At 36.2% G+C, this 14,438-nt stretch overlaps 1 protein-coding gene across 1 annotated transcript in view; it reads right to left on the reverse strand.

Annotated features, from left to right (window-relative positions):
* Nucleotides 1-1,276, reverse strand: part of zfyve16 (zinc finger, FYVE domain containing 16) — a 31,493-nt gene extending 30,217 nt beyond the window's left edge. The window contains exons 1-2 of the mRNA XM_016229847.1: nt 1,163-1,276; nt 232-345 (exon numbers count right to left, since the gene is read on the reverse strand). Of these exons, the coding sequence (XP_016085333.1) occupies nt 232-301 (70 nt within the window). The 5' untranslated portion in view covers nt 302-345; nt 1,163-1,276. The remainder of the gene's footprint in view (nt 1-231; nt 346-1,162) is intronic.
* Nucleotides 1,277-14,438: the final 13,162 nt, after the last annotated feature.

Below are 14,438 nucleotides of genomic sequence, written 5' to 3' on the forward strand. Positions count from 1 at the left end.
TTCGAAAAATTGACCCTTATGACTGGTTTTGTGGTTCAGGGTCACATATAAGTTAAGCAACCAACATGATATCATAAATCTTATGACATAAACTATAGGACATATACATCTTATATAGAAGGTATGATCAACTAATTGAATGGCAAAATGTACATTAATTCACCCTAAATTGAGAAGTGCAAAATTAATATTTGTCACACTATTATATCAGTAAAGTAAAAAGTCTCAAACCTGCGTTGAGCTCAAAGTCATCCAAAAGCTTGTCCAGGTCGCACACAGCAGCCTTAAAATAACTGTCCATCCTAGGACGGGGTACGATACACCTCACTTACCCCTGCAGAGAAACTGGGGCAGTTGGGACAGAAAGATAAAAATTAATAATACATTTCTCCTTCTTAGGAATCTAACTTAGTACTTACTGACAGCGACAGACAAAACAAGAAACAAATAGCTGTTCTCAATGCTTAAATACTAAAAAGTGGGGACAAATATGTATGGCTATTATTTAATATTTAATATTTGTATAATTGCAAGATTGAATACTTTCAACATCTGAATTCACAGCAACTTGTTCAGATGTTTAGTTTGCTGTGATTTACTGTGAAGTGGAAAGTGTGATTCCACCAGGCCTACAGTCCAAATCACAGATTTGACAAAAAACACATTGTAAACAACAATACATTATAAAGAAACTATAAATACAAAAACAATATAATGAATTAATACACTCAGAATATGGCACCTATCTGAAATTTCTCTGTCATGAGCTGACATCAACCTTTGTTTCGAAAGGGCTGTTAATTATTCATCTAAATGAACACTTAGTGCGTATTAGTCTTATTATGTTCAATAATAATAACAACACCATAATTTGGCTAAGATAAAGAGTCTATAATTAGCTATATTAATGTCATTTACCTGCTCACTGTCAAAAACTAATAAAGCACTCCATTCAAACCAAATAAAGCTTTCTTAACGTCAACCCTAAAATATCAAAAATAAACAATAACTTATTTTCATAAAGTTATATTAGCTGTTCAGTTATCATTAGCAATCTGCTAACTAGCTTCTAGCTGTTAGCGTCTAATCAGAAACAAACATAAATACAACCCCGGTAACTGTAATATTATATTTTATGATATCATTCCGCTTCATTATCTACCTTAATATGTGTCATTGTTCAGTCGCCTTCGTTTCTTGGCTGTATTCAGATGAACTGTTAGTGTATTTTACTGTAAACAGCTAGCTAATGTCTTCTTTTTCCACAGTCGACTATTTCCACCCGGCGCTGTTTAAAGGGGACGCGCACTATTTATTTATTTATTTAAAGGGGTCATATGATGCTTTTTAAAAGATCATTATTTTGTGTGTTTGGTGTAACAGAATATGTTGACATGCTTTAATGTTCAAAAAACACATTATTTTTCAAATACTGTACATTATTGTAGGTCCTCTATGCCCCGCCTCTCTCAAACGCTTAGTTTTCTACAAATCTCGCTCTCTCTCTCTCTCTCTCTCTCTCTCTCTCTCTGTGTCTCTCTCTCTCTCTCTCTCGTGGAGTGCATGCTGGGAGTGTGTGGGAGTTGAGCGCGTTGGTGAAAGTGATTGTGGAAAACTTTGTTTTCCAACTTTTTTTCCAACTTTTCTTTTTCCCCTCGCTAGTTAGTTTTATAAATAGTAGAAAACAAGATTTATTGCTTTGTTTGCACGACTTTCAGAAGGGGTGCAAGTGTGTACCAGAGGCCGGAGTGACGGTGGAAGAGCTGCTCTTAGTTATAGGAGAGCAAGTGGGTTTTGAAAACATAATTTCGGCTTCACGGATGAATAAGGCTGTCGTCGTGTTTTTAAAATCAGACTCGCTTGTTAATCAGTTGACTGTGAGCGGAATGTGGGTAAAGGAAGCGTTTGTTACGGTAACCCCGCTATCCGCTCCAGCAACGAAAATCATCATTTCAAATGTTCCGCCGTTTATATCCAACGAGACCATCACGAAAGAACTGCAGAGGTTTGGAAAGATTGCAAGCCATGTAAGAATGATTCCGCTTGGATGTAAAAACAATGCGCTTAAGCACGTTCTTTCCTTTAGACGCCAAGTTTTTATGTTTTTGAACTCCCAGGAGCGTACTTTAGAAGTCTCTTTCCGTGTTAATCACGGGGAGAATTCATACATGGTTTACGCCAGCTCTGAGAGCCTGAAGTGTTATGAATGTGGAGACTTGGGCCATAAACGCTTCGCATGTCCACATAAAGATGACCAACGTGCGTCTACATCTCGTGGTGATGTAAATAATACCGATCAGCAAACGCGTGAAAGTGAAGAACAGAGAACTGAGGAGCAGGATGAAGGGTCTACAGAGAAGGGCAAGATGCAGGAGGTGAGTGAGATTAATTTACATGCTATGAGTGTGGAGCAAGCTGGATGTAGTTCTGTCTCTGATAAACATGGAGATGTGACAGATGATATTGATAAGAGTGAGGCCCAGAGTGTTGTGGAATATGTGTGTGAAGTTAATGATGTGGCACAGGCTGAAAGCTTAGAGGAAAATATGGTTGATGAGATGGATAGTTTATCCCAGTGTACGGATGATGGATTAGGAGATGATGAACAGTGGACAGAGGGCTCAAGAGGAACTTATAAAGATTTGTATACTGTTGAAGAAATTAATGCATTTCTTGATAAAACTAAAGGTAAAACTGGTGTTGAAGTAAGTAATTACTTTCCTGATATGGACAAATGTATGGCTTCGGTGATGTGGACTAGGAAGGTGAGTAGTTATGAGGAGCTCTCACAACAGAAGCGGTATCGTCTAAAAAAACATATTACTGGTCTTAGACAAGGCAAAAAGACAGGGAAATCGAGGGGGAAAACTAAATAATCTTAATGGCTTTTAACGTTTCCTTTTCTTTCTGTTTTTTCCTCTTCCTTTTCCCCTTGCTTATGGAGATCTTGCGGGTGCGATCAATAGATGTAAATGGAATGAGGGATGGGAGGAAAATTAGTTTATGATCAGAAATAATACGATTGAAAGATCTGAGTGTTGTTTTTTTACAAGAAACCCATAGCAATCCAAATAATGAGATTGATTGGGGCTTGTGGTGGGAAGGAGAGAGAGTTCTCAGTCATGGGACTAATTTAAGTGCAGGAGTGGCTGTGCTCTTTTCCCCTGTTCTCAAAACAAAGATTTTATCAAAACATGAAGTGGTATCAGGGAGATTATTGGCTGTAAGGGCCGATATTAGGAATTTTCATGTTTTGTTTGTGAACATCTACGCTCCTAATATAAGAGAATAATTTTTTTATTAAACTAGAGCAATTTTTAAAACAACAGCAGGATGGTGATGTTATTGTACAAGGTGGAGATTGGAACTGCACTTTAGACTTTACACAAGATAAGACTGGAGAAGAACCTCATGCAAAGTCAGCTATTTTTTTAGCTAATATTATACAAAATTTTAACTTCTCAGATGTATGGAGAGAGCATTATTTATCAGTACGGCAATATACATGGATGAAAGTCAGCAATGGAAGCATTTCTGGTGCACGTTTGGATAGGTTTTATATATCACACAATCTGAGAAATAAGATTGTTAATACAGCTATCACCCCAACTGTTCTTTCTGATCATAAACTTATCACAATTGATTATATACTAACTGAAAGAAAGCATATGAGTTATTACTGGCATTTTAATGTTAAACTTTTGGATGATAAACATTTTTGTGAGAATTTTAATTTTTTTTGGGAAGCCTGGAAAAGTGAAAAGTGTATTTATGAAAGTGTCATTCAATGGTGGGAAAGCGCACATAAGAGGGTTTTGTCAACAATATACATCTCATTCCTCTTTAGTTCTGAAAAAGACATTAGAGTGGTTGGAAAAAGAGATCATGGACATTGAAAAGAAAATGAAGATCTGTACAAGAACTGTGGGCTGAAAAAAAGAATCAGCTAAGCTCCTTTTTAAATGAAAAAGTTAAAGGAGCACTTGTAAGAAGTCGTTTTTTAACAATAAGAGATATGGATGGACCTTCTTCTTATTTTTTTAACTTGGAGCGAAAAGCAGGTCAAGAAAAGCAGATGTATGTTTTAAAGGACAACAATGGATGTAACACTTCAGACCCAATAGTGATGCGCAAACTTGCTGTGGATTTTTATTCTAATTTATATGCTGCTGACAATTCAGATGAACAGTGCAGAAATCAACTGTTACAAGATCTTCCTGTTTTAACATTGGAACACAAACAATCTTTGGACACTGAACTCACTTTTGAAGAGATTACTGCTGCTGTTATGGGACTCTCCTCAGGACGTACGCCAGGATTGGACGGATTACCTGCTGAATTTTATAAGAGTTTTTGGAATATTATTGGTCATGATTATTTTGAGGTAATCCAAAAATGTATCAAAGAAAGAGTTCTTCCTTTGAGTTGTCAGCGGGCAGTTTTAACGCTACTCCCCAAAAAAGGTGACCTGACATTCTTAAAGAACTGGAGACCTGTAGCAGTTTTAGGCTCTGATTATAAAATTTTTTCAAAATGTTTAGCCAATAGGGTAAATGGTGTACTGCATACAGTAATACATAAAGATCAGTCATATTGTATAAAAAATAGATCAGATAACTTACATTTGGTACGGGACATTTTTGACTTTGCCTCTTATAGGTTTTCTGTCTTTAGACCAAGAAAAAGCCTTCGACAAAGTTGATCATATTTTTCTTTTTGATACTTTAAAGGCTTTTGGTTTTGGAGACAATTTTATTTCCAAAATAAAACTACTGTATGCTGGGGCCACATGTATGATTAAAATGGCTGGTGGCCTCAGTATTCCTGTGAAAGTCAATAGAGGCATTCGGCAAGGTTGTCCTATTTCAGGTCAACTTTATAGTATAGCCATTGAGCCTTTACTATGTAGACTGAGAAGACAGCTAACAGGTCTACAGGTCAATACATTGGATTTTAAGTGTCCTATTAAGCTCTCTGCATATGCAGATGATGTCACAGTTTTAATTTGAAATCAAAATGATGTTGAGTGTGTAAAAATGGCTTTGGAATGTTATGGGAATGCGTCTTCAGCCAAAGTTAATTGGCAAAAAAGTGATGCTTTGTGGTGTGGTCAAGACTTTATTAGTCCATCACTACCTGGTGGTTTGCAGTGGGGGAGAGCGGGGTTTAAATATTTAGGTGTTTTTTTAGGGACAGATGAATATAGGGAAAAAAATTGGGAGGGACTAGTGGAAAGAGTGTGTGCTCAGTTGTCTCACTGGAAATGGTTGCTACCCCAGCTGTCCTAGAGGGGGAGAACCCTGGTCTGTAACAACCTGGTTGCATCATCTTTGTGGCACAAAATGATGATTCTAGAGCCTCCGGAAGACCTGGTAAAAAGAATTCAACAGCGCCTGGTGGACTTCTTCTGGTCAGGACAGCACTGGTTGAGTATCTGTCAATACAGGAAGGAGGACAGAGGTTGGTCGACATTAAATCCAGAGTCAGAGCTTTTAGACTCCAGGCGGCTCAGAGACTCCTATATGGGGAAGATGTAAGCTGGGCTGGAGTAGCCTGTACCCTTTTGAAGAGAGCAGGCAAGATGGGATTAGACCGCCACTTGTTTCTAATGGACACTGAAAAACTAGACCTGACAGGACTGACACCTTTTTACAGATTAATGTTAAAAACATGGACATTTTTCAGCTTCTCTCGGGAGCCAAATGGTGTGAAGGGGCTATGGCTGAGAGAAGAACCACTGGTTTTTAATACAGCACTGGATTTAGACTCTTTTAAATCAGGATCCCTCAGAAAAATGTTGTGGACTGCAAATATTACCAAAATTGGACATTTTGTTTCTGAGGAAGGATGGATTTCTGCTGAAAACTTGGCTTTAAAACTGGGCATGAGATCAGTTCGAGTGGCAGATAGACTGTTGACTCAAATCTTTGAGTTTTTACCACCTGATTACAGACTGTCATTAGAGACACCGATTGGGGAGGAGGAGACTTCTGTCTTCCCAGACCTGAATCTTACAGCTGATATTAGAACATGGCAAGAAATGGAGAATGGTTTGCTTTCTTTTAAGACACCCCAGTTGGGACTTTTTAGAAATGCTGGAAAGAAAGCTATTTATGTACTGTGTGTAAAGGTGTCACATCTTCTTCAGCTTCAGAATGTGAGAGAGTCTAAATGGCAAGAGATTTTTGGGTCAAGCGTTTCCCCTAAAGGTTGCTGGAGGACCTTGTACAAACCTCCCATTGAGAAAAGAACTGGAGACCTACAATGGAGGATTGTGCATGGTATAATAGCCACAAACAGACACAGAGCACACCTCGAACCACTGGTTGAGGAGGGCTGTCCTTTTTGTGGAGCACAAGAGACTGTCTTCCATTTATTTTTTAATTGTGGGAGATTACAGCCATTATTTTATAAAATGGAAGAGTGGTGTCAAAACCTGGGGGAATTATTTGCACCTGCAAGGTTTATTTTTGGGCCAAAGTACAGCAGAAGTAAAATGAGGAGTCATGTTTTATTAAACTTCTTATTTGGGCAAGCAAAGATGGCTATATGGTTGTCAAGAAAAAGTAAATTGAATGATAAAGGATCAACTGATGCTATTTCAATACTGAAGGGATTAATAAAATCCCGTATTAGTATAGTTATTATAAATTGATAAATGATCTGCAGATGGGCGTTTGCTGAGTGAGTGGAGTGTGAATCAGAGCGAGACTGTGGAGTCCTTTCCCATTTCAAAGGTCTGTTTACTTAAGTGTTGTTTCTCTCACTGGTTTTATTTAAGCTTTTTTACTGTGTATGGTCACAAAGCACTGAAAATATTGTGGTGGGGGGTTGTGTAGCCAGTGGCTACCATGGCGAATGCGGAGATGGAGAGTTATGAGCAACTCACCCGGCAGCATGGAATAAAAGTGCCGGTTGGAGTTGAGTGCTCGGTTGAAGAATGTGTGTTAGTGGTAGGAGAGGTGGTTGGTCACAGTAGTATTCGTTCGGCGTCTCGTGTTATTTTTGGACAAAGTTGAAAAAGTGAACACAGTAGTTAAAAATGGGATAGTCCTCAATGGTAGTTTGATTAGGGTTTTCCCACTTGTTAATCCAGCAAGAAAAGTGTTGCTTTCTAATGTGCCCCCATTTATTAGTGATGAAGCACTGAAACGCGAATTATCTCGTTATGGACAGTTGGTTTCTGCGATTAAGAAAATCCCCCTAGGCTGCAAATCTCCATTGTTGAAGCACGTTGTGTCTTTCCGCAGACAAGTGCATATGATTTTGAGGAGTGATATTGATGAACTGAATATTACTTTTAAATTTAAAGTTGATAGTTTTGATTATCTAATCTTTGTAACAACTGAGAGCATGAAATGCTTTGGATGCCGGAAGGTGGGCCATTTGGTACGCGCTTGTCCAGAAAGAAACGCGTCAAAGGTTTCAGATGTTGAAAGTGGGTCTAATAAAGGTCAGAGTGTGGAAAAAGAAAGTGAAGTTGGTGAGGTTTCGGATTTGAGTGTGGACAAAGAAGATATAGGAAGTGGAGTAAAAAATAGTGAGAAACGAATTCAAAAAAATGATGAGACAATGGATATTGTTTTTGATGAGATAGAGGGTGAAATACTTAAAGAGGATGAAGAGGTATTTAAAGTGCCGGCAGTGAAGAGGAAGTCGAATCTTTGTGAGATGGAAAATACATCAAAGAAAAAGGCACATGATGAGATTGTTACTGAAAGTTCTGAGGAAGTTTTGAATGTAAGTGAGGTGTCTGGCTCAGAAAGTGAGCGAGATTGTTCTGAAGTGGAAGTTGAGGGAAATATGAGTAAAGATTATAGTGGTTACAGTTTGGAAAGAATTAAACAGTTTCTGCAGCGTACAAAAGGAATGAGGAATGTGGAGGTTATAGATTTTTTTCCTGATCTTTCGTTATTCATTGACTCAGCAAAGATTCTTATGAAACAGAAAGGTGAAATATGTTTGTCAAACCCTGAGGTGTATCGTTTAAAAAAGATTGTACAAAAGGTGCATCCTCAGACAATGCATAATGATCTGTCACAAGAATAATGGAGTAATGTGGATTTGTTTTTTTGTGCTTTTTTCATCCCTCATAATGAGTAATTTTTAAATATCTTCCCTGAATGTAAATGGGGCGAGGGATGTAAGCAAAAGAGCGCAAATTTATGAGTTAATGAAACTAAAAAATATAGATGTTATGTTTTTGCAAGAGACTCACAGCACAAAGGAAAATGAAGCTGAATGGATGAAAGATTGTTTTGAGTCATAAGACTGCTCTTAGTGCTGGGGTGGCTGTTTTGTTCTCAAAGACCTGCCTACCAATATCTTATGATGTTATTGAAGTAATACAAGGCCGTTTAATTAAGATAATAGCAAAGTTTGAAAATGTTACTATGGAATTGATAAATGTCTATTCTCCTGTAAAGTCAATGGAAAGAATGATGTTTCTTGAAACTTTATGTGGTAGTTTGAAACAATGTCATATGGAACGTTTTCTAGTACTGGGTGGGGATTTTAACTGTACAAGCAATGATTTAGATAGAAATCACATTGAACCTCATATGGCATCAAAAAACAAATTATTAAATATGATTAAAACTTTGCAACTTTGTGATGTTTGGAGGAATTTTCATTGTAACGAAAGGCAATATACATGTGAAAGAAAATTGTATCTCTTTAGCAAGACTGGATCTGTTTTATTGTTTTAGATATCAGAAACAATGTTTTAAATCTTGTTATATTTGTCCTGTTGGTTTCTCTGATCACTCAATGGTAGTGGCGTGTGTTTTTATTAATTCTGTTAAAATTAAGAGTGCCTATTGGCATTTTAATAGTGCTTTACTTGAAGATGCCCATTTTTGTAAATGTTTTTCTTTCTTTTGGTTGGGGTGGAAATCTAAAAAGTCTTCTTTTACATCAATACAACAGTGGTGGGATATTGGGAAGGTGCAGATACAAAAACTCTGTAATCAGTACACTTTTAATGTTACTAGAGACATGGTTCAATCCATAAGAAGTCTAGAGATGGATATAGTGGAACTTCAGACTTCAAATGGAGCCACTGCAAATCAAAACCAATTGTGGGCTCTTAAAGGAAAAAAGCAACATTAGCAGATCTATTAGGTGCAAGGTCTCAGGGCATTGGTTAGATCTAGATTTCAGAGTCTTTCTGAAATGGATGCCCCGTCAAAATTTTTTTTCAGTTTGGAAAGGAAAAATGGCCAAAGAAAAAGTATTCAGTGTTTACAGTCAGAAGATGGAAAAGTTCTTACTGAGGTTTCTGACATTCGTAAAAGGGCTGTCAGTTTTTATAAGGAGCTGTATACCCGCAGTTTTGTGGATGGCCAGTTAATGGCTGAATTTGTGGCAGATCATCTTCCAAAAGTGAATGAGGATTCATATGCAAAATTGGTATGCCCCTTAACAATAGAGGAGGTTTTTAATGCTTTGCAGAGTATGAAAAATGGTAAAGCACCAGGATTAGATGGGCTGCCTGTTGAATTTTATAAGGCACATTGACATTTGTTAGGAGAAGATCTACTTGCCTACTATGATATAACCTATGCTAAATAAAATTAGGACTCATTTACATGGTTTTAGATATGAGTGTACTTTTCCACCCATAAAACTATCAGCTTATGCAGATGATGTATTGGTTGCAACCAGTGGACAGGATGACATTGATAAACTGGTTGATATTGTTAATATTTATGCAAAAATTTCATCTGCAAAAGTAAATTGGGCTAAAAGTTCAGCATATAGGGTTGGAAAATGGAATGAAGGAGAACTGGTTTTACCAGGTGAAATGGTTTGGTCACAAAGAGGTCTTAAATATCTTGGAGTTTTTTTGGGTGATGAAATAATAATGCAAAGAAACTGGGAAAATGTTCTGGACAATGTAGAAGGAAGATTAGGAAGGTGGAAATGGATTTTACCTAAAATGTATTTTACGGGGAGAGCTTTGATTATTAATAATCTAGTAGCCTCCTCATTATGGCACAGGTTATCAGTTTTAGAGCCTCCGGTAGGGGTTCTTGGAAAAATACAGGTCAAGATGATACATTTCTTTTGGGATAGATTACATTGGTTACCACGAAATGTTCTTTATCTTCCAAAGGAAGAAGGTGGACAAGGGGTTGTTGATCTTATAAGTAGGAAAGTAGCTTTTAGGCTACAGTTTGTTCAAAAGTTTTTATATAGTCCAAATATATCATGGTTTGGACCAGCCTGTTGCCTTTTAAGTAAGGTTGGAGGGTGGGGTTTTAGAAGAAATATTTTTTGGACAGATTGTAAGAGTTTTCATTTGAAGTCTATTTCTTCCTTTTATGAGAGTGTAAGAAATGCATGGTGTATGGTACAGGTTAAAAGATCAATGTCATGTAAGTCTCTGCATTGGTTTTTGGAGGAACCTTTGATTAATGGTGCTCGACTTTGTGGACATACAACTTTATGGTTGATGCAAACGTTAACAAAAGCCAAGGTTGTTAAAATGAAGGACTTAATAGAAGTGGCTGGTATCGCGTTGGACAATGCTGATGCACTTGCGCAGAGACTTGGAATTAAATCAACAAGGACAGTCCATCTTTTGTTAAAGAAGTGGCGAGAAAATTTGAGTGAAGAAGATTGGAACTTTGTGTCGAGTAAAGCGCTTCCTGATAAAACGGATCTTTTTCCTTGTATGGTGATCTCTAAAAGTGTAACTGAAAATGAAAATGTTTTAATGACCTCAGAGAATTTGAGAGACTTAACTTTTGATACAATGGGTGGAAAGAGTTAATATAAAGTTTGTGTGAAGGTGATAAATAAAGAGAAACTAAAACGAACGGATACACCATGGAGAGACCATTTAAGTGTTGATATTGAAGTTAAGCCTTTTTGGGGCTCTTCTTACAAACCACCATTGACTAAAAATGTGGGTGATCTTCAGTGGCGAATTTTACATGGGATTGTTGCTGTAAATGCTTTTATCTCAGTGTTGAATCCAAATGTGCAAGATTGCTGTCCTTTTTGTGATCAAAGAGAAAATATATTTCATTGTTTTATGCATTGTGAGAGATTAAGACCTTTGTTTGCTTTATTGGGGATTATATTTACTAATGTTAATGAAATGTTTACAGTGATTGTGTTTATTTTTGGTTTTAAATATTGCAAAAGGAAAAAGAGGAAAGGACGGTTGTTAAATTTTATTTTGGGTCAAGCCAAAATGGCAGTTTATATTAGTAGGAAATATAAAGTTGCTCATGGCAGTAGTAAAAATGCTGAATTGTTGTTCAAGGGACTAGAATAAAACATGACTTTATTTTCTACTCTCATATGAAGAAATTGGAAAAGTTTGAAGAGGTTTGGAGTGTAGAAAATGTTTTGTGCTGGTTTGAAAATGATACATTGCAATTTGTTGAAGAATTTGAGTAACTCTGTGATTTTGTAAATTATACCAGAAGTTGTGTAGTTAATAAATATGTGGTTAAAAATCAAATCTCTCTCTCAAAAAAACATAGGCCTACTATTAAAAGCCATGCTTGCACAGGTTCTGCACAATCCTCTTCAATAATATCCTCTGCTTCTCAATCAGGCTCAAACTGATAAGCAATATTAAAGACGCCGTTGTTTACAATACAACCGGAGCACATGTGCTGAGGTGAGGGGCGGGACGTTTAGATGCACACTAGAGGAGGTTTAGCCAATCACAACACACTGGGCTAGCTAACCAATCAGATCCCTTCACCTATTTCTGAGGGCGGAACAGATCACACAACAAAAAACATACTCTTCCCTCAAAACACAAAATAATTATCAGTTAAAAATTATACAAAAAGTGAGCATACATTCAAACTTTTAGTTGCCTTTTTGTTACAGGAGGTAGATAAAGATTTAATATAAATTTTAATATCTTCTTGAAAGTAAGAGAAGTGGGGGGTAACTTTCATAACCTTGCATTTGTGGATAAAATATTTTGCAAGTAAAATAAGTAAGTTGCAGAGAAAGTAAACATTTCCATATTGCTTCTCAAAAGTGAAAATTCCAAACAAAACATCCTTAAAGAAAAGCTCAAAGTCATTATGTATGAAGTTTACAATGAACTGGCAAATGTCTTGCCAAAGTTTTCTTGTATGAACACAATGCCAAAAAAGATGCAGGACAGTCTCTGGTTGTGAGTCACAAAAAGTGCAGTTCACATCTATGTTTAATTTGAATTTCGACACAATAAATGTTTTAACAGGATAGTACTGATGAATTTACCAATAAATACTTGTTAGGAAGCGTCCAAAACTTTTTCCACAAAATATTGTTCACTGATCTATATTCCATTTTGAAATAGCACGAGGAGTGGAAACATGCGCACTATTTTTGACTGAATTGCTGAATTGCACTATTTTTGACTGAAAGTCAGGGTAGCGTCATATCCTGAGAACCAGAAAAAAACGTTTTGTGAATTTTGTTGTGTGTTTTTTTTAAAATGTCATTACATTAATTGGAGCATAAGAAACAAATGATAGTTTTTTTATATATTTTATTCTATGTCCTTTGTAGAGGACGTCAGGACTAAGTTATTCAAATAAATAAATAAATAGACATGAAAAGGCATGTATATGCAAAAACAATGTTTTATTTTTTTCATTCACCAGTCAGTTTTTAGGTTTCAGGCTATTTTTAGTCAACCTTTGTACAAAGATGTTTCTCAACTATGTTATGAAAGATATAACAGAATGATTTGATATATTTTGTACTTTATGGAATATGTGTGCAAAATGTCCATAAATTTGTATTCCCATTCTATACAATGTATCCATACGTTGCATCTAATTTGCATATTAATGTGTAATTAGGTGTAATAATGGGAGTAATAACTTGGCAACATTTTCATAAGAATATCTCATATTTCATGGGAATATTGATCTATAATTTCTTTCCCTATTAACTTAACATGTTTGTCCTGGTGTCCTCTTCAGAAGACATGTATGCAAATTACGCCCTGTTTCATAACAAAAAGTCATATTCCGCTTTGAAACCCCATCACATTTTTCTGAGGTGTTTATTTGCGACAAACAATTTGAAAATCATACAGATTTAAATGATAATTACAAACCATTATCATATTTCTTAAGAGTACTAAATTTGAACATTCTGTCAATATCAGTCATATTTAAAGAACAAGGAGAAATAGTTTGTTTATGATCAAACCTCCAAACATTTGATATCTCTGAAAAGCCCCGAATGTGCTCTGTACAGGACAAACTGTGGCATGTACAGTCTCAGAGAAATTCACTAAAATATAATGTCCTTTAAGTCACATGACATTTGAATGTCCGTCCACAACTCTTTTTCCCAGCACTGTCACCCTCACACGGAAGACACCTGTTGAAGTGCTCCAGAAATTGCTCTATTAACATAATTTCTAAACATCTCTTCTCAGTTTCCCCAAAATGCCTGATTAACATGATTGTCCTGGTGTCCTCTTCAGAAGACATGTATGCAAATTACGCCCTGTTTCATAACAAAAAGTCATATTCCGCTTTGAAACCCCATCACATTTTTCTGAGGTGTTTATTTGCGACAAACAATTTGAAAATCATACAGATTTAAATGATAATTACAAACCATTATCATATTTCTTAAGAGTACTAAATTTGAACATTCTGTCAATATCAGTCATATTTAAAGAACAAGGAGAAATAGTTTGTTTATGATCAAACCTCCAAACATTTGATATCTCTGAAAAGCCCCGAATGTGCTCTGTACAGGACAAACTGTGGCATGTACAGTCTCAGAGAAATTCACTAAAATATAATGTCCTTTAAGTCACATGACATTTGAATGTCCGTCCACAACTCTTTTTCCCAGCACTGTCACCCTCACACGGAAGACACCTGTTGAAGTGCTCCAGAAATTGCTCTATTAACATAATTTCTAAACATCTCTTCTCAAGAGGGATTTTTGCAGCATCTTTCTTAAGTAATTTAGATATTTTTATTCACAATTTAACTTTGTCTAACATAGTTTTACTGTAAATTGCGAAAATATCAATGCTTCCATATTACCACGGTGGAACTGCAGTAATGTATTTCCCCATTGGGATTTTTTATAGATAGTAGCATCAATAATATGATTGCAGTTATTTATTTATTTGAAATGTTTATGGTAGTATAGTTGTATTTATGTATAAATAACAAAATTATTTCTTCTTTTCAGAAAATGAAAACAGCAATATTTTACGGAAAGGCCAGTAGGAAGAGTGCAGAGTTACTGTAGCTCTTCCATGTGATGAGAGCGAGGATGAGTTTGCCTTCAGCAAAAGTTCAATGATAGGGATCTACTTATTTTTGGTTTGCATGAGTTCCTTCCGAGTATATAAATCTATCAATTTCTAAAAGAAATGTGCATTTAAATAGAAAAGAAAATCGTTTCCCTAAGTACCCCTTCCAAAAATCCTTTTTTTT

The sequence above is a fragment of the Sinocyclocheilus grahami genome, unplaced genomic scaffold, assembly GCF_001515645.1.
Source record: "Sinocyclocheilus grahami isolate Dianchi unplaced genomic scaffold, SAMN03320097.WGS_v1.1 scaffold359.1, whole genome shotgun sequence".
NCBI classification, from domain to species: Eukaryota; Metazoa; Chordata; class Actinopteri; order Cypriniformes; family Cyprinidae; genus Sinocyclocheilus; species Sinocyclocheilus grahami.